This window comes from Phoxinus phoxinus (genome assembly GCF_949152265.1).
Source record: "Phoxinus phoxinus genome assembly, chromosome: 11".
NCBI lineage: Eukaryota > Metazoa > Chordata > Actinopteri > Cypriniformes > Leuciscidae > Phoxinus > Phoxinus phoxinus.
Genome location: NC_136886.1, coordinates 5,795,530 through 5,819,679, shown reverse-complemented (window position 1 = coordinate 5,819,679; position 24,150 = coordinate 5,795,530). Strand labels below are relative to the sequence as shown.

Sequence of the window (24,150 nt, the reverse complement as noted above, 5' to 3'; positions counted from 1 at the left end):
TCCATTTTTATGTTAATGACATTTCCGTGGCATTTAACAGACGGAGGGAAGTGACCTTTCGTTGCCTGATGACTCCAGGGGTCAGATGATGGCTCTACTCTAACATTTAACAAATCCTCATATGCTGCCTAATGGGTGCAGAAACAGAATAGTATATGGAACACAGCCCAAAAAATAAAGCGTCCTCATCCAACCCAAAGCCCACTGGCCTCTATAGTTAGTTTGTTCACCCTTTAGCTGTAACTCAAGCATGGGTGGAAAGTGAGACGACTGCAATAATGACCAAGCGGCCTTTGGCTTCTGTGACTCGAATGGGGAATCTGATAGAAAAATCCAACTTTTTCCAAACAAAACCATGCTCACTTCAATGTTTTGGGTTTACGGTAACATGCACTGACCTCAAAAGCACCAAACCAAGCATTTGTGTCACTGTGCCCTAGCTGTCAGTTACTGTTATTCAGTTTTTCAGTTCCTTTCTGCATTGAATTTCTGTTTAATCTTCAGATGCAATTGCTGTATTTGTTTGGTGTTTTAAGGACAACTGCCTGTTCCACGTTAAATGTTGACACTCTTAAGAAATTAAACGTGTTTATATAACATTTGTGTTTATATCTTTAGAATGGAAAAGACAGCTTCTTCTGGTACTACTTTCTATTTAAGTTATATTTTGGTGACATAACACGTGCATTTGTAATGTACTTCAAAGTGCTGTGGGTTTATAAAACCCATTGTTGCAAACTATTTATAATGCAACTCACATAGGAGGGAATGCTTCATTCTGTATAGATTTTCTGCTGCTATGTCTTGAGTCTGGGTCTCAGTGTGCATGACAACATTTCTTGATGCATTATACAGATACATTTCCATTGTAAATAAAATAACAAAGCTGGAATTATTTAAATTGCGTGCAGCTTCAAATGCTTCGTGTCGGTTTCATCATTTTTACTGGAGAACCTCATTAAATCACGGTTTTATTTTCACCGGAAGATAAACATCTCGCAAGACTCACGTGCCAGAAAAAGATCCATGTTGCTTCTAGAACACCGAGTCGACTCTTGAGATCTAACCCACTTTTCCCTCCACTTGAGAGAGATCCCGAGGTGAACCAAATTAAAATCATTAAGATGGAATCAAAATCATTTGTGGTGCTCGTATTCATTGTGCCTTTCTTACAAGGATTTGTATTCCTTTATTTTTGTGGAGGATTATACATTCCACTACAGTCAATTCAAATAATTATCTAAGGGCTTTTATGGATTGGACAATGACGAAACGTAATCTCTCATATCATTCTAATTGTCTCATTCTTCATGCCCTTAAACCACCAAATCCAAAAAGCCTCCTTTATAGTTGATGTTAAATCAAGAAGTTTCTGTAGTAGCCTGTCCTGTGACATGCGAGAATTCATTAAAGCTGTTCTTAAAAAAATATTTCTTCTATAATTAATATACATGGAGCTTTTATGACCTTATACTAATTGAGGTTACTTGAAATAGTTGGTCACATGGTCACACCACAGAACCACTTCAAATTAACTAGAGAAGGAACAAAGGCGAATATACACACATACCGTAGCTTACCGTTCAAAAGTTAGGTAATATTTTGCAGTGTTTTTAGAAAGAAGTTTCTTATGCTCACCAAGTCTAAGGGCTAAAAACGATGAATCCCTGTTCACACGCATCAGTGAAAACGACTAAAAATGTTTGCATCATGCTGCCAGGCCAGTAGTTGGCGATGTCCCTTTGTAAAGAAACACTATACTGAACACACAACATACTGTACATGCGCATGACGCGGTTTTGTAGTTTACACGGAACAATAACATATAGGCTATTGTTTTCAAAAACTTTTGAAACTCGTTTCTACTCCAAACTTTTGAATGGTAGTGTATTTATATTAGAGAAAAACATAATTGGAGAAAATATAATTATAATTTTTTTCTCAAATAATTAGAGAAAGAAACAATGGGCAATGGGAACAATCTCCCACAATGGGCTTTAATGCATTAAACCAGGGACCGGTTGCATAAACTCCTAAAACTAGTCTTACAAGTTAGTCATCATATTTTTTTCAATGTACTGTTCAAAACTTTTTGAAATCAGTTGCATAAAAATGTAGATTGGTCTAATCTGATACCAAATAAGTAAGACTTATTGCCCCTAACTAAGGCCACATTTACACTGCAGGTCAAGATGCCCAATTCCAATATTTGACTATATCCTTTTTTCTTTTCTTTTTTGACGAACAGCTACTTCTTTTTTTCTTTCTTTTTTTAAGTGACCCACATCCCATATCTGCATTTACATTTGGTGAAACAACCCAAGGTAGACGCACTGACCCGGAAAAGCTTAGGCCGAAAAGGAAGTAAGAACGGCGCCATTTGTAATGGACGCAGACGAAATGATAATAAGCTTTTGCTTTCTGCACAATCTTCAACGGTCAGCAAGACATTGGTCTCGTAAGGCAGAGAGAGAGAAAAGGAGAGCCCTTGTTGAAGCCTGAGTGAATGTAGCAGTGTTCGCTGCTGTCCACTTCCGAACCGTCCACTAACATGGCACTTTTCTCGTTCGTGGGTCATATCTGATCTGTGCCACATGGGAGAAAGAAAAAAAAATCTGAATTGGGTCGAGTAATGTAAATGTGGCCTGACTGCTAGCTGGTCATTCTTCAGACACAGTCTTAACATAATGGCTGTTTGCAACTGGCTCCAGAAAACACCACCGCATCGATACATGTCTCCCACTGTCCCACAGACACAAACACAAACAGAAGTGGTGAACATTTGATGTCCTCTGCCTGACCTAGTTAGGATATGAAAGCTTGGATCATTTAAATGGCAATCCTTACCTTCCTTTTAGAGGCAATTTGGTTCCTCCCACTGCTATTAATATCACACACTGATTGACTTCGGTGTAATCTGAAACACTTCAAATAAAATCAGGTGAGTACTTTAACCTGAGCCAGTGATAACAGCATGCTAGTTTAAAGCTCTCTCTTAAACATCACATTGAAATCCACACAGACGGAGATGCAAAAAGACATTTGATCAATACAATAAACATGCAGTATAATCTCTGTTATCAATGCAGTTCAATATGCTACAGTAATAATGCACAGATCAATCCAAGTTGCACAACATATCTCAACTGGGTCATTATATTAACCAGAAACCTGACGAGTGATTTGAGAATGTTTTTTAAGTGCGTTAGTTCAGGAACTGGAGCCAGTGGGAGTCCTGATGTCTTCCTTGCAATCAGTTCTTTATGGAGAAAGTCCATTCTGATAACATTTCACACAGCTCACCTCAATTACCAATATTAGCACATTACCTGATGCCAGCTGTGAGCACTCTGGTTTCATTAGCGCAGGGTATTGCTATAGACCCACGCAGACCCATACAGTTTAGGTGCGATCACACCATGTCGTAATATCATAAGGATTCTGAACTGTAAAAAGCCTAAAATATATGTAAAAAGCAGCAGCCTAGCATTCTGGTGCTGACTTGAAAATGTAAAAAAAAGTGTTTGTATAAGGAAATATTTCATGCTTTTTTCACTATCTTTCTTATCGGGTCTCCTCATCTTGCCACTTAGCTTCCGTTATGATAAACCAGCTATGCTCTTTTTGCATAATTCACTGTGCTGTACCATAATTGTTGTGTAGGGCACGTGTTATTTTTATGGTATTCCCTACGTTATGTAACCCAGTATTGATGTTGAGCTGCAAATGGAGGATTTTTGTTTATTGGCAATAACCTCATCCATCCGCATATAAACACAGGGCATGTATTTGTTATGTTATGGAAGCCTGTAGAGCGTGTCCAGGGTAATCTCGCTCTACATAATGAATACGCTCTGTGAGGTGCTCAGCTGCCAGTGTTTCCCAGCTCCGAGGTGCAGGAAGGGAGAGGTAAGAGGAAGAGGGGGCTGGGAACGCGTGAGCTCTTTAATTCTGCACCAGGGGAAAACCCTTCTCAATTTCTGTGTGGGAGGATTATGGGTTATAAGTGTGCGAGCGTGCGCGCATGTATTATGCAGGAGCGTACGTGTGTGTGTGTGCATGGCTTTTTTCTCTCTTTTTTTGCACATAAATAGATGTTGTAGTATATATTTATGTCAACTGCAAACCACCATGAGTGTTTGTTTTTCCATTGGTTTGCAGTGTACGGAGGGCAAGTTGTCTACCTGTGTGTCTATGTGTGTGTGTGTTTATTGGACACATGGTGTGATAAATGAGACACAGGGGTAGGGGAACCTTTTTCCCCATGTAGAGCAGATTGCATGTGTGTCTAGGCTTGCCTGTCTGACAGCTCCTATAGGAGTATTGGGGGAGGGGCGCAGCGATCCAGTCGTTTTGAAGCACTTTGCACATTTATTAAAGTGTTTTAGGTGTTCTACACCAGTGAACAGGTTTGCTTGTTGGCTTTATATATACTTTATATGGCTGTTTATATACTATAATACAGTTTTGAAGGGATAAAATATTCAAAAATGGAAATTCTGTCATTATTTACTCACCCTTGTGTCGTTCCAAACATGCATGATTTTCTTTCTTCGGTGGAACATAGAAGATATTTGACAGAGTGTTCTGTAAGGATACAAAATAATACGTCATAAATGCAACTTGTACACTGTATTGCAAGCATTCTGAAGCCATTGGATAGCTTTTTCTCTAAAAATGCTATTTTCCACATGACAATACACACAAGTACACTGACTTTTAATGGGATCTTTACATGTCTTTTACTCACTTTCATAATGGACATTTTTAAAGGTGGATGGCCTCAGTCCGAATTACACTATCCTTTAAAAGATTGGGATTAGTAAGATATTTTTTAGTAAAAAAAAATCTAACCTCCCCAACTCAAAATTTTCTAGTGACTGGTCACATAAAAAATGTCCAATTGGCCCAAGTGAAATTCTGCTAATTTCATTTGATCAATTTGCAGAATTTCACTTGGGCCAATTGAAAAATGTTGATGTGACCAGTCACTAGAAAAATTAGAGTTGGGGAGGTTAGAATTTTGTACAGTATTGTTGTTGAAAGAAATTAAAATTGTATTCAGCAAAGACATTAAAATTTTCAAAAGTTAACATTAAAGACATTTATATTGTTATAAAATATTTCCATTTTAAATTAATACTGTTCTTTTGTAGTTTCTAAAACGCATAAAGGTTTCCACTAAAACATTTTTCAACATTGATAATAAATCAATTAAAATTTCTGGAGCAGCAAATCTGCATATTAGAATGATTTCTGAAGACAGATTAAGAGTAATGCTGAAAATTCTGTTTTTACATCACAATAATGAATGAATTATTTAATTAAAGAATACATTTACAAATATTTTTACGGTTTTACTGTATTTTTTTATTCAAATAAATACAGTTTTGTTAAGCATAAGTGAAATCATACCAACCGCAAACTTTTGAATGGTAGTGTATGAGTGAACAAATCTGAAATAAATTGTAAGCTACAGTGAATAAAATCTTCTATAATAAAAACACTGCACTGAAAATATGTAAAAAGACATTGATACTTTCAATATTTCATTGGCTGAACGAACAACACCCAGATACACAACACTATAACACGTTCAATACACTAACCTCCAAATACAGCATCTCCAACTGTGTATGCAACATATTTGTTTAATATGCCAAAAACATGGAAAACGTTTATTTGGTCCCGCTGTAGGATATATATATATATATATATATATATATATATATATAAAGAACTGTATTAGCACTTAATTGGCATGTTTATCACACAGCAGTCAAAATATTACTCAACTGAATCTTTGATTTATTGTTGGAAGTGAAAATAAAGTGTCAGTTATGATGAGTCACCACAAAACCTCTCTCTGGAAAATATAGCAGCGAAATTAATATTTATTTGAGCCACAGAATAAAGGAAATGTCATCCTTCTGTTTGTTTTCATACTACTAACCGCAGAAAGATTTTCATTGACATGGCTAATGCCAGACGTTCAAATGAATCTCATCCGCTGCCCCGCTTGTTCAGTATATATGTTGACTGATGTGAACTCCACATCAAGCGTTCTTCAGACATCTGCAGCTGATGAACTGAAACAGTCGATGTCCTCTGGCAACAGAAGCATGTAGAGAACTCGCGCTGATGTTGTGGAAGAATGGATGAAAGACACATGCAGGCAATCTGTGGAGTGTGTCTCGAACAGAACCCGCTGTCAGGATAACGTTACGGGAGGTGCGTTCACACATGGCCACCCCAAGGGCATGTTGAGATATAACCTAATAGCCAGGAGGGAGATTAACCAGTCTATTCTCAGTCTATTTATTACACTGACAGAGCCCTAAAGAGGAGAGGTCTGGAGAGAAATAAAGAGAGACGAGTTACAGCCACAAATCTCCACGGCTTCTCCTTCCCTTTGACCTTTATATCTCTCTTATATTCATGTTTTTGAAAGAAGTCTCTTATGCTCACCAAGGCTGCAATAATGTGTAATGTGTACAATAACTGTAATAACGTGAAATATATGTATTTAGAAAAATAAATGTTTTCTATTTTAATATATTTTAAAATGTTATTTATTCCTGTGATTGCAAAGCTGAATTTTCAGAAGTCTTCAGTGTCACATGAAGAAACATTTCTTATTATTATTAATGTTGAAAACAGTTTTGCTGCTTAATATGTGAAAACTGTGATTATTGTTTTGTTTTGTTTTTCAGGATGAACAGGAAGTTCAAAACAACATTTATTTGAAACCGAAATCTTTGGTAACATTATACTGTCACGTCTGATTTATGTAATGCATTCTTTTTTAATAAAAGTATAAACTTCTTTCAAAAAGAAAATTCTTACTGACTACAGTGTATTACTACAATATCAAATAAATCCCCCCTCTGAAGACCACTTGTAATGAGAAAAAAAAAACTGACCAGTTTTTTATGACCATTCTCCATCCTCTCTCTCTCTAAGCCTGTTCATGTTTTATTTAAAAATACATAAGGAAGGCAAGTTGTCCCGTTTCTTTTAAATGTTTACGGTTACAATTGCTGTAGGCCAAAATGTTACACTTTATCTCAATTTTCATGATCCTATTGTGACAACTTACCCCATATATTACAACAAGCCCATGCACACTCAAGTGCAAGTGGATTAGAAGTGCTTATGCAAATCAATGTTAAATGATGTGTAAAATTGTTTGTTTTGCTTTTCTCATTTAACAAGAATAACACATACAAATGAATGCCATACTCACAAAGAACAATGTGCATCATTTTGCTTGCTCATTCTCTTCTAATTGCAATTTTCGTGTTGGAGATGTTACATTGTTTTCAAAGCAACTGTAAGTTAGTGTGTGCATGTGCTTATCATACCTGTGTGTGTGTTATATTTCCCCATGGTTAAAATGGTTGGCAGGGTTGAGGAGGTGTCAGCGAATACTCCCATGGAAATAGGTGTCCAAGTCGTTGATGTGTGTTTGTTTTTCTAATTACCATGGCAGCAGATGTTCTGATTGGTAGCACTGCCTAATTAGCCGGGGTGAGAAAAGAAGATGCATTCAATAATATTGCCAAAACATGAGGCGTTATATAAAAAGAGAAGATGGGTTTGAAATGAGTTAGGTTTGATGAAAAAATCATGACCAAATCATTTTCAGCCAAAATCAGAGAAATAAGTACAGTAATGAGAATTTGGGGGGAAATGTGCTTAATTACCATTAAAATATGGTCTCTATGCAAAAATAATATTGATGACCCCTAAAATAGGGTCTGCGAAATATAATTTCTTAGATTTTTTTCTTTTGATTTTGGGGTAAAATGTGACCATTGTGAGACTCATCAATATAAGTGCAGTACTTTTGGTGGTCTACAAGCATTACTTAACCAAAAGGCAAGACTTTGACCAAAAAAGTATACATAAAAAAACAATCATTCAAGACAATACGCAATTCTTTTTTAAATTTCCATACCGCACATGTATCCTAGACTCTTAAAAATAAAGGTTCTTAATTAGCAATGGTTCATTGAAGATCCTTAAACATCCATGGGCCCTTTCCATTACACAAAAGGTTCTTTATAGTGAAGATAACGGTTCTTTAGATCATTAAAATGTTCTTCACAGAAAGAAAAATGGTTATTTTAAGAACTGCTCACTGAAAGGTTAAATTGGGGAACCCAACATTTTTCTTCCATGCTTTGCTGCGAAAACCAACTTTTGGGACCTTTATTTTTAATAGTGTAGATGATAACTGACCAGCCTTTGAGAATCAAGTTTTAAAAAAAATACATCAACAGATTTCCACACAGATCTTTTGCTATTAGGCCCGTCTCTGACTGCTGACAGTCCAGAAAATATTTCTATATCCTGCACTGACCTTGACCAATGTGAACATGTAATGATCTCCAGCTTATAGCGTCCTGATCAGTGACCCCAAACCCCCATCGATTTCAGCTTTTGCTCACCAGCGAGTTGCAAATTAGTGGCACAGAGGCCTTACATTTCACCAAGCTAATATTTGCTGGACAGTCTAGACACAATGTCTCTTAGTACTTAATCTGTATTTTATTTCCCTCCCCCTGTTGTATTTTCTGCTGCACTTGCAGTGCAAGAACTCATATCTAAAGCCATCCGACCAGTCATTTAAAGAATAGTTTCACTTTAAATTCCGATTAATAATGCATTCGTATTTGCAGGCTCATACAAAGGGCATAACCAAAAATGCCCATGAATATTTAATTACTCTGAGCTCTTTTTTTTTACAAAGATGAATCACCCCTGTGCTCTCTTGATGGCTCATGCTGTGCAAATAACCAGTTTAATCAATGGCTAGCCAATCCCAGCTTGTGCAATCATGACAGACACCAGCTACGGATCACAGTGGAGAACGGATTCCATTATCAGAAATGGGGATTGCTTAACATGAGCTCAGGAACGAGGACACACGGACAGAAACGTAATCACGGAAACAAGTTCCCTCTTGAGTTGAGGAGCATGTGCTTGAATGAGATGAAGAGAGAGAGGGTGAGATGTAGGAGAGAGCTGCCATCTTGGCTGAAGGCTGAATATGAAGAGAGAAGCTGTACTACTCACCTCCTCCTCCCTGCGTGTCAAACCACTCATTGAAGAAAAGATTGAGTGCGAGGGACACACCAAGGCTCACAACATCATTCTTCTCAAATCTGAAGAAAAAGCAAATTCAATAGCCTACTGTTTGGAGGATTTATCTGTCCTTGCAAAAATATTTTTCTGTGTAAATGTGCTTTTATTGATTTCGCAGTGGTGAAGGTTGTTCTACTGAACACTTTAAGAAGCATCTAAGCAGAAATAAAGAGCCTTTGCGAGAAAGTTTTTTTTCTCTCTCTCATTGTTTTGTCCCCATGAGGAAAACAGATTATAAATCAGACTAAATTATGTTTTTTTGGAAATGTAAAAATGCAGAAAGTTTTCTGTGATGGGTATGTTTAGGGTTAGGGGATCGAATACACATATTTACAGAATAAAATGTCTATGGAATGTGCCCATAAAACATGAAAACACAATGTGTGTGTGTGTGTGTGTGTGTGTGTGTGTGTGTGTGTGTGTGTGTGTGTGTGTGTGTGTGTGTGTGTGCGTGTGTGTGTGTGTGTGTGTTTACTCTTTATTTTGAGGTGTCCTTGTTAAAGTGTAATTATACAATTACTAAGTAATAGTAATTAACTACATGTACTTATATATAATTACTGTAGGGTTAAGGTTCGGTTTAGCTGCATGTAACTATGCATAATTGACTGTTATCACTACAGTAGCTACATGCAAAATGTGTAAGGGTCACTGTAAAATAAAGTGTTACCAGCTACTAAATAAAAATGACAAGACTCTTTTCGCTTTGATAATTTGACAAAGCATCGTGATATAAACGTCTAATTGTGAATTGTGATTCTCTTCAGCAGATACAGGTCAGTCTCTACATGTTTTCCTCCCTCGCGTGCTCGCTGAAGCGCGCGCACATCTTCAGCACCATGGAGAGCTCCGTTGTCTTCATTGGAACGTTCAGCCACAAGACAATAATTCATGCGTTAAGTCATAGCCATCATAATGTATAAAAACGGAAGTAATTGTTTACGCTATGCTATTTTTGCAAAAATTATAAAACAAGAACACTTGCGTCGTTTAAGCAAACAGCCTATTATGACATCATTTGACATAATTTCTTTCGACACACTCTTCCTTTTGTAAACAATACATCAAATGGCATTTTATCGTGACAACGTATGACGTTTGTTGCGTTATGAGAATCCTACGAAGTCGGGATCTGTTTTTAAACCAATTTGAGATTCTGAGACAAAATTAGTTTCTAGATTTTTTACATTTGTATTTATTGTGGTCATTTACAAATGATAATGGCAGATCTGCACTCTTATAAGAAGATACAACTATCAAACTAAATAAACTCGGTAATCGCGCTCGCCCGAGGAAGTATACATTGTTATGTTTAGTATCGAATGGAAAAACCAGATTTATCACTATATAGTCTAATCACCAAAAAACGTTCTAGGCTAGTCTTGTAAAGCGTTTTTAAGGTAGGTGACTGTTAGTTACATGCATGTCCTAAAGGCGTAAAAGATTTTGGTTGCGAGAAAAGAACCTTAGAACAAAAAAAAAAGAACAGTCGTTGCTTTAAAAAGTCCTTGTATATGTCCCACATTGTGTGGTAGAGCACGTCTTTGGTATTGAGTCAATTATTTAAACTTGAGTCGTGTTTTGTATACTTTATGTGAATGATTTGTGTAATGCGCGCAAGGCAAAACACAGTGGCGCGCGCGCGCCGAGAATCGACAATCTTTTCTTGTTGCGCTCCGATTGGGCGAATGTTGGAAATGTGTCGGGCATATGTTTGCCGTGGGCGGGAGTAGACATGTGTTTATAAAGCTCCGTGGGGCGGTGACAGTGTGTTAGGAAGCGAAAGAGAGCGCGCGACAGAGAAACCCTCAATTCACCCGATGTTAGGTAGGGGAGGCGGGTCGCCCTCTGCCGCTCCGTCTCCTCACCTGTATGGATGACCACTACAACCTCATTGACTCACCCTCAGCCAGCCACAGAGGGAACAACGCCGACAACCACGGGTACGCGGAGACGGAGAAGGACATCATGACAGTGGTCGCGTGCGATAACATGCTGGAGGAAAGCGCGGCGCTGCCCAGTCACCTGTCGCTGGATCGATACGAGCCCGACCACGAGTGCTGCGAGCGAGTGGTCATCAACATCTCGGGACTGCGCTTCGAGACCCAGCTGAAAACTTTCAACCAGTTCCCGGACACGTTGCTCGGGGACCCGAAAAAGAGGATGCGCTACTTTGACCCGCTCAGAAACGAGTATTTCTTTGACAGGAACCGACCGAGCTTCGATGCCATCCTGTACTACTATCAATCAGGGGGGCGTATTCGGAGACCCGTGAATGTTCCCATTGACATCTTCTCGGAGGAAATTCGCTTTTATCAACTTGGCGAGGAAGCCATGGAGAAATTTCGCGAGGACGAGGGATTTATCAAAGAAGAAGAGCGACCTTTGCCAGACCACGAATTCCAGAGACAGGTTTGGCTCTTGTTTGAATACCCAGAGAGCTCTGGTCCTGCGAGGGGCATTGCTATTGTGTCTGTTTTGGTCATTTTGATTTCCATTGTTATTTTCTGTTTGGAGACCCTGCCCGAGTTTAGGGATGACAAGGACCCAACTCCTGTCTCGCCTATTGTAAATGGCACTGGTCCTTTTGTGTCCAGCACTTTCACAGACCCTTTCTTTGTGATCGAGACCCTTTGCATCATCTGGTTCTCTTTCGAACTGCTCGTGCGATTCTTTGCGTGTCCCAGCAAGGCTACTTTTTCCAAAAACATCATGAATATTATTGATATTGTGGCTATTATTCCTTACTTCATCACTTTGGGGACGGAGTTAGCCGAGAGCCAGGCCAACGGTCAGCAAGCCATGTCTCTCGCCATCCTCCGCGTGATCCGTCTGGTGAGGGTCTTTCGCATCTTCAAGCTCTCGCGCCACTCCAAAGGCCTCCAGATTCTCGGCCAGACCCTAAAAGCCAGCATGAGGGAGCTGGGACTCCTCATCTTCTTTCTCTTCATCGGGGTCATCTTGTTTTCCAGCGCCGTCTACTTCGCAGAGGCTGACGACCCTTCCTCGAGTTTCAGCAGCATCCCTGATGCTTTTTGGTGGGCTGTGGTTACCATGACCACTGTCGGCTATGGAGACATGCATCCAGTAACCATAGGAGGCAAAATTGTGGGTTCTTTGTGCGCCATCGCTGGCGTATTGACCATTGCGCTGCCCGTCCCTGTCATTGTGTCCAATTTCAATTACTTTTATCACCGGGAAACCGATGGGGAAGAGCACGCACAATACCTCCACGTCGGCAGCTGTCAGCATCTCAACTCCACAGAAGATCTGAAACGGACCCAGAGCACATCCTCACTCAGTAAATCGGAATATATGGTCGTAGAGGAAGGAATAAATAGTGCTTTCAAACAGCCAAACTACTCCAACCAGAACAATCAAAACTGTGTGAATATTAAAAAGATTTTCACAGACGTGTAAATCATGTGCAGTGCCAGACAGTCTCACAGCAATCATCATGATGGCACCACTGAAAATGTAAGGTGCCGCGTTATTAGGGTACGACGGGCCTAAATGCCCCCCTTTTTTTGTTCTGGTCCCAAAGTATATGTTTTTTTTTACTGAAAATTGGAGAAACTTAATTTGTGTAAAGTAAATGCAACAAGTAGTATGTTTTGATTTAAAAGGCAACTAGAGGGAAGAATTTGTCACCATATGCAAATACTTTTGATATAAAGACATTTTTAGATTAGTGCTGCCAAATCGATTAATCACAATTAATCGGGATTAATCGCATCTAACATAAAAGCATCTAACTTTTATGTTGTATGCAATTAACCAAGATTAATTGACTTGACAGCACTATTTTAGAGTAACATTTAAGCACATACTTGTTTAAAATTATCACTTCAGCGAACTATGTAGCTATTTTTACTTACTTTTGGCATTTCATGGAGCTACAATGTAAGCACAGTCATATTTCACATTGTGACTGAAGAAGTTACAGTAATATTAGCCTTCTTTTCACAAAATTAGAACTATTACCTCCCAATTGCAGAACACAGTTAGATGGACTACAGAGTTTTTGGTTAAGTTACACTTATTCAACAGGTACTGAAAAACTATAGGTTAAACCAGCTTAAGCAAAACTTAAGATCAACAGGTCTTTAGGAAAGTACTGTGGTAGTTTTTGTTGCTTTTCAGAGTTTTGGGAGTAAGTAAATCAAAGGGTCTTTTACCCCCGATGGGCTTTAGATCCGTTGTACCCTACAATGTTATAGACACGCCAGCATATTAGACTGAAGTAAATCAGGGCGCTTTTTGGGTAGAAAGGTGCCAATCTCCGATTCACGTGTTGGATTTGTCTACAGCACAAAGGATATGGTTCAGGTCAGGGAGTAAAAAGAAGCACCACTCACACTGCATATATTGTGCTCGTAAGTCTGCGTTTGTTATCAGTGTTAACATATAATCATCATAATACATTAGTATTCGCAATATCTTACGTTTTGTGGCAAAGTGAAACAACTGAATATGTGTCGCTGTTAATGTGAACAAACTGAAGATAATGCTGTGTTGATCATATGTATTTTGTTGAATATATGGGTGATTCAATTAGGGGGAACTTTTCTGTCACGTAGGATGATTTTAAAGAAACATGTTTTTATTTTTTTTAAATCAACAAACCAAAAATCCTATCCTTGTTTTAAAGAATAGATTTTAATGTGTCTCTTTAATAAGGTGCAACAGTCGAAAAACCCCATTCATTTTATCCATAGGGAAATGTACTTTAAACAAGAAACATTTAAAGACAGCCTTACTGTGAGCTACGAGGTTGTTAATCCAGTTTTTGCATCTGCTGAAACTGCCAGCCCACAACATATCAGCCTCTTTTTTAAATAATTGTGTTTAATGCCGAAATCCCTGGTGAAAAACTACATTACCCATAATGCTGTACAGAAAATTACAACAATAAGTGAGTCAAAAAAAGTAACATAAGCCAAAATAGTTCTTTAGCTCCGCCCACTCCCATGAACACTGCGAATGACGTAATCAAGTAAGTCTCTCTAAGATTTTAAAATACTTAAATGTTTGTATGTATAAGTATATTTTGCAATAAACTATATATATATATATACATTTGTAAATGTGCAGTTTTATAATTTTCCATTGTTTTTAATTCGATTATGCTGTTCACAATGCTTCATGGGATTGTAGTTCTTTCCATCACTAAAGCTGTTAAGTCTTGAACCTCTGTATTTTTGTCAAATTTTCAAAAACGTTTTTGCTTCAAATTAAAGTTTGTAGTGTTGTGATTTACCTCGTAGCTAATTGGCTTGTTTCATGCCATTTTTTTTATTAATTTGCTATTTATGTGTAAAAATAGAATGTTTTTATAACAAAGAATTGCTCTCCCCAATACTGCTATCATTACAGAATATTGTAGTCTTTCCAAGAAAATGTTTCTACTTGGTTATGATAATATGTGACAGAATATCATACATTTTTAGAGTTAAGAAGAAATCATGACCTTAGATAGGATTTCTATTAGGTGTAAACATTGTTTTAATTCTGAAACAATCCATTCATTATGTATTTTTATGTAAATTAGGTTAATTGGCTCATAACTGACTAACTTTTTCTCAAGGTTATCAAGGCCATCTGATCTTTATTCTATGATAAATAGCATAGATTAACATAGATTAAAAAGTTTTCAAAAAGTATAGTCAAAAAGTTCCCCTAATTGAAGAATCACCCAGTGCAGACTCAATGAATGTGAAAAAAACTATACGTTTTATTAATAATGTAATCAAAGCTATGTGTGTCTATTGAATTTGACTTGCCTGTACCAAATGAAATTGGTTAGTACTGAATGAAAGGATATCTTTATTTTGTGATCAAGTTATTCGGTGTGCAAAGATGTAGTCATCTCCAGATTATGTAAAACTCAAATCACGTCTAGCCTAAATATAGTGCGTTCACGATTTCCCCTCAAAGTGAGACGTCACAGTGGTTTTGAATTATGAAAAAAAGAAGCAGCTGAAAAGATGGCTTGGATGGTTGGTGGGAAAAAAAAGCTGTTGGACTCAATGGATTGGCAGACTACGTGAACGGAGACTGAAAGACTGAGAGAGATCACGCCTTGAGTCCGCCTTGTGATGCAGTCTCCATGGCGACTACGGTTTCCTGGGTAACCCCCGTTAATGTTACCATGACATCCTCCCCCGTTGTCAGAGCAACGCTCCAGATGGTTCACAAAGCCTGACTGGCAAAACAGAGCGCGAGAATTGTGATCAGAAAAGGATCTATCTGAATCCTTTATACAATAATGGAAAAAAAAATCTACAAATAATTTGCATAACCTTGGGTTTGCAAACCATCAAGAGCTGATGCACTCCCACATTTCTCCATGTTTTAATCTTTAACAAATGACTGAATGTGTTGCATGTGGGAAACGGTTGATATTGGCGAGACGGACCGACAGACAGACAGATGAAAAGCACGAAATGTTGTGCATGCAAATTGCCTTCATGACTCCAGAGCGCGAGGCTGTGGCGGATTGTTGTTAGCTCTCCCGTGGCTCGGGTGCTTTTCCTTTGTAGCTGTCAAAGCGTGATTCTGTTCAGGTTATGCGCTCACTCAGGCGTTCCCTATTTCGTTCTCCTGTGGAGAAAACAGGACGCGAGGTGCAGCGTGAGCTGATTACCGGAGGTTTCACGCTGACACTCCCGTTGACGGGTGTAAGAGGACGCACGGCGGTCCGCCAGACACGTCCCGAACGCTCCGTCACAGAGAATCACTCTCAGCCGGTAGACCTGTGCTCTTGTCACAGTTGTCATTTCACACTACCTAGAGCAAAACAGAAGACAAGCACGACTGTTATTAAACTCATTCATAAAGAAAACAACTATTGCTCAATTTATTTTTAATGATTCACCCAAAAAGTCAAATTATCCCGTAATTTACTCACTCTCAATCCATCAATTCAAACACAATCAGAGTTATATTAAAAAATATATCCTGTCTCCACCCAGCTTTATAATGGGAGTGAATGGTACCTTAGATTTCGAAGCCCAAAAAAGTCCATCCATCCATCATAAAAGTAATCCATACGACTCAAGGGGTTTAATGGATTAATGGCCTGCTGAAGTGAAGAGATGCGTTTTTGTAAGAAAAATATCAATATTTCTAACTTTAAATACTAATCACTGGCTTCCGGTAACGGCCGTACGCAAGTCAGGTTCCGGCAGAAGAGCGACCTCTGACCCGACGTATGGCGTATTGACGAACGCAAGCAAAATAAAACACCCGTCATGAGAAATGTGGGAGTTTGTTGCCGAGTCCTATTTGTTTGAACCATGAGACGCGTCTAGTCTCATCTAAGCTTACGCTACTCCTACATCCTACATCCATTGGGTCAGAGGTCACTCTTACGCCAGAACTCGACTTGTGTACGGCCGTTAGCCTACACGAAGCCAGTGATTATAGTTTTTAAAATGATAAATATTTTTCTTACAAAACCGCATCACTTCACTTCAAAAGGCCCCCTGGAGCCGTATGTATTACTTTTATGATGGATGGATACACTTTTTTGGGCTTCAAAATCTTAGGTACCATTCACTCCCATTATAAACTTGGAAGAGCCAGGATATTTTTTTAAATAACTCCAATTGTGTTTGGCTGAAAGAAGAAAGTCATATACACTTGGCTTGAGGGTGAGTAAATTATGGGATGATTTACATTTTTGGGGGAACTAACCCTTTAACACTAGATATGTTGTTTTTTTACTGGTATGAATCAAATAGGTCCTTGCTGACTCTTTGCTCAGTGCTGCCATCCAGTGACGTGTCCATGCAACAGAACAACCACTGCTCAGTATTAACTTTGCCAGCTAGACCATTGACATAAATTAAAAACAAACATGAATTTAATATAAAATAAATATCTGGCAACAATGCTATTTGGAATGCAACTTTTTTGTTTGTTTTCCTCACCACAAGCTTTTATCTGTCAAGCTTTTATCTGTTTATCGGTCTCTGTCTCTCTGAAACCTTCAAGCATCCCTGTGTCTAGGAAAGGCTTGTCTATGATGATTTCTTATTATAGAGTATGTGTGTTAGTTTGGTGCCTGCACTGACTCTCACATTTGCGAGCTGTTATACTCGAGGCGTTAACATGGAAGCTTGCCGTCTGAGGTGTTGTGGCTTAGCTACACCTCTCAAAACTCACGCTGACATCTAAGACTCAGAAGTCCATTAACTCTTACCTAAAAGGTGCTGATAACAATGTTTAATCCTTCTTCGATAAAGTTAACTTCCTTCTTCATATGTGTGTGTGTGTGTGTGTGTTTTTTTTCTCACAAGGAATCAACATGGAAGTATGTCCGGATTGTTTACCGACGACGGATAGGCTAATGAGGCAAAGTGTGAAACACTCTTGTGGCGTATGCTTCTCCAAAACAATGAAGGCAACAGGAAGGTAAAAAGCGATTGCATTTTTTTCAGGTATTTTTTGCTGTCCAATATTATTGGGATGTTAGGTGTTTTATTAACAAAGTTCAGGAGCAGCACGTTCAGGTAATATACCTAATATGCAGATTCATTACTCTGTCTGATTAGCTTTATGTGTGAACTCGTGAAAATGCAGTTGATTCTTAGTATAATTGTGTAACCCTAATTGTTCACATATGCGGTTAAAAAAAGAAACTGTAGAATTTAATGCATAAATATATGACTAAAGTCTGGGGTCAGATTTTTTCAGGTTTTTGAAAGTCTCTTTATTATTTGCCAGAAATACAGTATTCTTACAGTATTATAAACTGTAATCTTGTGAAAGTATTATCACAATTTAAGTTTTCTTTTTTAATATATTTAAAATATGAAGTTTATTCCTGTCAAAGCTGAATTTTCAGCATCATTACTCCAGTCTTCAGTGTCACATGATCCTTCAGAAATCATTCTATATGCTGATTTGCTGCTCAGAAAATATTTCTGATTAATATTATTAACAATGTTAAAAGTTTTTGTTGTTTGTTGAATAGAAAGATCAAAATAACAGCATTTAGCTTATTTGAAAAATAAATCATTTATTACATTTTAAATGTCTTTACTGTCACTTTTGATCAATTTAATGCATCCTTACTGAATACAGGTATTAGTTTCTCTATGATCACTGAACTAAAACAGCACATGTTCATTTTAAATATATAGGGCATGTGATTATTGTTCTGGAAGACAACAAATGGATTATTTGAGATTGTTTGTAAGATTGTTTTGTGGTGAATGGAATGTACTGTGTGGTATTGATTTGCAGATGAAATGCCCCTTTTCCCTGCAGAGCAAAATATATTAGGTTAATATAAAATTAGTTTAATATACGGTCATTGAAATTAAGAATAAAACAAAATAAAAATACCCCAGAAACAATTATATCATGACTGGCATTAATTTATAAATAACTATTGTCCAAACTATGCAAACGAGCAATGATACTGAAAATTCAGCTTTGCCATCTCCAAAAATAAATTATATTTTAATATGCATACAGAAGTTATTTTAAATGTAATAATATTTTACAATACTACTGTTTTTACTGTATTTTTGATAGAATAAATGCAGCCTAGGTGAGCATAAGAGACTTCTTTCAAAAAATGTTTTTAAAATCTTACCAACCCCAAATCTTTGAATGGCAGTGTACTACATAAGTAAGTTGTATTGCTCTGATGTAGTTACTGGATGTTGTGATGCACATGCTCATTTGTAGTTTAGGTTAAGCATGGCAGGTGCATTGAAATAACATTACTACAGTGATGGCTTCAATATCTTGCATTAGAGTAAATTAACGTGTTAATAAGTTAATTTTGCTAGCAATTAAAAGTAAACACACTCCAGTGGAGAGTCGTGGTGCATTAAACTTGCGTGTGTGCTTGTGTATGCTTATACATTAACAAATTATACATAATTATTGCAAGTTATTGACAGCAAACATTATTATTTAAAGCTTTCATGAATCATGAGTCATAGCATAAATGCCTTTGTGAGGAATTCACCGGATTAAGTGGAGGATCAAGTTGCGGAGATGCTTGATTCATATCCGACCTGTTCCTGTTCGGGTGTATGATTTCAAGACATTTTTCCTGTTATAATACGAAAACAAATATAAATTGATACCCTTTTACAGATAATTATGAGTACACAAAAGTTTAGGTTCTATTAAATAGAGCGAATTCTTTTCACTAATGCTTCTAATTCTGCCTTGATTTTTACAGGAACACGCCGATTTTTGGGACTTTAGCTTATTCACCATATCCCCCAGAGTTAGATAAGTCCATACATACCCTTCTCATCTCTGTGTGTGCCGTTACTCTGTCTGACGCACCCACCGCTAGCCTAGCTTAGCACAAAGACTGGAGGTAAATGGCTCCAGCTAGCATACTACTTCCATGCGCTAATCATTCCGCAGAAGTAGCAGTGCTTCGCCTTCTGAGAATATAGTTTGCAGTATGTATACAGTTAGAAGATGGCTGTGTCTCATGTGACCTTGTTATTTGTACACGCTGTGACTATACAAATCACAAATGTTGCCGTTATTTTGTCACTTATTGGGAGCAGTATGCTAGCTGGAGCCGTTTACCTCCAGTCTTTGTGCTAAGCTAGGCTAGCGGTGTGTGCGTCAGACAGTTACGGCACGTACGGAGATGAAAAGGGTATGGACTTATCTAACTCTGGGGGATACGGTGAATAAGCTGAAGTCCCAAAGAGTCGCCGTGTTCCTTTAAAGCTTTTGGCGTTGTTGGGTTACTGGAGCAATTTGTCGCTGTATTCATTTTAGGTGCATGTGTTCGCACTCACAATGTGTAAATAATCTCCTCTAGTCATCTCGCATTTTCTCTTGAGTGATATAACTGCTCTATCATTGTCACGTCTGCCTCAGTTCGTTAATTAGCCAGAGACAGAGAATCCTGACAGAGAGACATTAGAATACAGAGCTGTGCTCAAGTAGGTGGTATAATAAAAGTCTCTCAGCCTGAAAGATGTGTTTCCCTCTCACTTGAGCGTGTGAATAAACTGCCTCATTTCATCTGTCACATTCCAGCAGCGTTATACGTTTGTGTGTGTAATACGTTGCGTGTTGTTCCCGCAGGCTTCGGGGGAGATCCACACAGTGCCTACAGGACCAATGACCAATAGAAACGGAGGCCGTTAACCTTCCTGCTACCAAAACAGAAGTGAACTCACCTTCAGACAACACGGAAGATGCTCGCATATCTCTACTGCCACTTTCCATTTGCATCTGGCTGGATCACAGTGAGCCGCAACTCTAGAAGTGGCCTTTTTGGGGGTAAATTTAGCAGGTTCCCATTTAATAAGGAGAAAGCAATATGAAGAGAACTGATGGACATGAGCTGATAATCTATGAGACTACTGCCCTCTGCTATCTGGCAGATATTAATCAAGCTGTTTTATGGTGTCCATCATGTATTTACAGTTTAGCTGTTGTTGTGCCAGATGTGAGAACTGTGTGAAAACTAAATCTTTCTTGCTCTTTGACCATATAAATAGTCAGACTGATTTTTTTTTTTTGTCATATATTGCCTAAATGATATGATGAAGTACTTCCATATACAGTGCTTTAGAAAAGCCACACTTAAAAATGCGTGAAGGTCATTGCATTAGATAACAAAATATCAAAACATTTAACAAAAAAAGATGTTTAGTAGGTTTTAAATGATAAAATACTTGATGAATTGTTCAAAAAGACAAAGGGACAGATTTGCTAACAGCTCTTTTGGTGATAAAAATTAAATATGCATTTGTAGGAATTTCCTTTTCAAACGCAAAATTTACAGGAGGAGAGGATTTCAATGAATCATGCAAGGTGGTTTACTATGGTTTGCGCTAGTCAATTTACTGTTTTTTGCGACATTTCCCACACAAAAAAAAGCATGCCTTAATCCAGACTCTAATTTGCCCTGCTCTTGACAAACTCTTGGATACTTTCTGGTAATCAAAGTTAGTGTATGGTCACCGTGATTTCGCCAAGTCAGACATGTTCATATTTTGTTGATCCTGGAACAACATTTCTGTCCGAAAAATGTAGATAAGTTATCCCAAAATCAGAGGGAAATGACCGATGAATGACACTAAAGTTGAAGCATCTAACCCTGGTAGTATATACGCCTAAACTTGACATACAGTGAACTGTAAACTTGTCCCTTAAATATGATTGGTTGATAGGGATGTTGTTCCAGGATCAACAAAGACTTTTATCCAGGAACATGTTGTACTTGGTGAAATCATGTTCACCTCATGTTCATAGCAGGCCTAAATGTGATGGTCTACATCTGTGGTTACTCTGCTAGGACACCCGTGTGAACTTTAGGAGAACTGATTTCATACATCCACTAAAAATGATCAAAACAACAGTTGATTAAAGGACACTGATCAAAAATGGTTCCGAAAAGTGAAGATAATTCTGCATTTGAGTGCAGACGACTTTAGGTTTGTGTTTTATTATCTAATGCAATGACATTCAGTCTTTTAAAGTGTGATTTAAGTCTCCAAACACTCCTTTCTCTCTGGGAAATGAGACGCAGAAGAATGGAATCAATTTCACACAGGCTCTGCCTCAAAGATGAAGTAGATGATAACAATTATGTTTAAACTTGAAACATAAAATATTAATTATATATTTTTATTAATAACAAACCTGAAGTTATAATGATCCAGGTCCTGTAGGGCGTAGGTGGGGCAGCAAATCCTTCCAACAAAGCTCAACTTTAAAAGTCACAAAAGTCACCAAACCAAACAATCTTTCTAAATTCCTCTTAAACAATATTTGAACAACTGAGCTCAAAAAGAATAATTAGACATGTTGAACCCTAAATACTTATTTTCTCAAATACTAGAGTGCAACAGAGTAGTGTTTGGCCGCTGAAGAGTCACTGAGTTAGTCTGCTAGTTTCAGACCGACAGCGGTCCCATATGGTTGGGATTTGGCCAGAACAACCCACAGAGCCTCAGACCTGCATGATCTCTCTGGATTTTACATGAAAGCACATACTTTTGTACACAACATTACTATTTCACATCACTTTATGCAGCATCATGTTGTAAATTAATTCGATGTCTTTATCTAAACTGAACTTCCTAGTTGTACTTGATAAGATAAAAAAAAAAAAACCTTGCAACCATCCAGAGCATGCTAGCAACCACAACACATACCATACCATAGCATACATCTAGTAACACCCTATTGTGACCACCCAAAACACCCTGGCAATGACATACCAAAGCAACACCCTAAAGGCCCTGATATACTTTAAGCGAACTCAAAAAACAAACAAAGTTTTAGGGTGTTGCACTTTATACCGGTCACTTATTTCAAAATAATTTTTATCCCTAAGCAAAGAACGAAAAAGAACTTCATGGCCCGTATATTGGGGCCTTAAACAACCACCTAGCAACACCCTAATGACCACCCAAAACACCACCAACACCTTAGTGTTTACCCAGAACACCTTAGCAACCACTTAGCAACAACTTAGCATTAGCAATACCCTATAATAAAAATAGCTTTAGGGAAGCAGAAAGTATTTCTGTGCATCTATTAAACCAAATACTGTAGGTATCCTCTAACATTAAATGACATGAGGATCTTGATGAGTGTACGAAGGCCTCAGCCTGTGTATGTGTGATAATACGACTCATTCACTGCTGGAACGAAACAGCTGAGGCACTGCACATCTCACCGGGGGGGGCAGCTGATGCATGTCATGTGTGTGTTTGTTCACACAAGCATACGTGTCCTCCTAAAGCTCTCCTGCAAAGGCTGGGGTCTTCCCCCTCTCTCTCTCTGTCTCGCTCTGCCACGCACGATCCCAGAAGTGTGTCATTCTAGCTCTGCAGTAACTCCCTCTGACAGGCTATTAAACCAGTGGAGATTGGACTGTACGATAACCACTTAAAGTGTAAAAGCTCGGAGATGTTAAACCACCCTTAACTTTATAAAAAAAAGTTGCGCGCTTATCACAATTGGTTTAAAGAGCAATATGATCTGTTATCTAATTTCATGCCACTTTGTTATCTTTATGCTATGGTTCATAAGCGTAGCAGCATACAGTGTTGGTTAATCTCCCTCCAATATAGTGAGTAAATCCCTTCACATTTCACCATAATTAAAGACATTTAACATTACAAATATTTCAAGGACCATTAAGGTATATTATGACAAATAAGGACATTTTCCAGCCAATATCTCATGGTTTTTATTTGTATTTCCCATTATGTTTAATGGTGATTTACATAAGATTCTCAATAAAGATTACTGTACTGCAACAAATTATCTTGCATAAATTCAATTTAATGATGAATTTAAATCAACATTCTTATTAATTTTTATTTATTTTTTTTGCATTACAGTAATGAGAATTTGGGTGAAAAATTTGCCTAATCATAATGCAAAAATAATGTCATAATGCAACCAAAAAATCTTAATTTTCCTTATTGTCCTATTATTTCACTCTACTAATCTTGGTCTGGCGAATTGAACTTTCAGTTGCAAGTTAATATTAATTTTAAGGACAGTTCTTTATGGCTCTACATCAAAAAAAATGTTTGTTTTTTTTGTTAACATGGACTTGGATTTTCCATGGACAGTGGTATTTATGGCTGTGGGTTGAACAGGAAATGGAGTGTGAAATTAAAGGGAGACTCTGGGAGCACATTGCAGGTCTGCCCTTGATGATACAGAGAACAAAGCAAAGACTTTATGATCCATGTGGTCCGAAGTTAAAAGAAGAAAAAAATTTGACTTGAAATAAAGGTTTGAGGTCCAATAATGTACCACAGGAACAGAAGGTCAATAGCAGTGTTGGGAACTCATTACAAGTAACTTGAGTTACGTAATCAGATTACTTTTTTCAAGTAACTAGTAAAGTAACACATTCCTCCATCCTTTTCTTCTGTTATCCAGAATGGCAGCACAGCGGAACCGTTTGCCTGAGCTGCGCTCTCTACTGTACACACGTGAATTAGCATTTTCTTTCAGCCTTATTATTTC

The 24,150-nt window shown here is 37.9% G+C and overlaps 1 protein-coding gene and 2 long non-coding RNA genes across 3 annotated transcripts in view; 2 read left to right on the top strand and 1 right to left on the bottom strand.

Annotated features, from left to right (window-relative positions):
* The window catches only part of LOC307006372, a 28,080-nt gene extending 10,656 nt beyond the window's left edge, over window positions 1–17,424 (bottom strand). The window contains exons 1-6 of the long non-coding RNA XR_013799451.1: window positions 17,357–17,424; window positions 15,797–15,939; window positions 9,082–9,170; window positions 7,365–7,517; window positions 4,518–4,587; window positions 2,848–2,925 (exon numbers count right to left, since the gene is read on the bottom strand). This is a non-coding gene — a long non-coding RNA (uncharacterized lncRNA). The remainder of the gene's footprint in view (window positions 1–2,847; window positions 2,926–4,517; window positions 4,588–7,364; window positions 7,518–9,081; window positions 9,171–15,796; window positions 15,940–17,356) is intronic.
* kcna3a (potassium voltage-gated channel, shaker-related subfamily, member 3a) lies at window positions 10,973–12,570 on the top strand (the record flags this gene model as incomplete). The annotated part of the gene is made up of 1 exon (XM_079627264.1): window positions 10,973–12,570. Exon 1 carries the CDS (start codon window positions 11,023–11,025, stop codon window positions 12,568–12,570), a length of 1,548 nt encoding a protein of 515 aa, XP_079483390.1. The 5' UTR covers window positions 10,973–11,022.
* Window positions 16,917–20,705, top strand: LOC307006373. The gene is made up of 3 exons (XR_013799452.1): window positions 16,917–17,363; window positions 17,454–17,568; window positions 20,233–20,705. It is a non-coding gene; the product is annotated as an uncharacterized lncRNA (long non-coding RNA).
* Window positions 20,706–24,150: the final 3,445 nt, after the last annotated feature.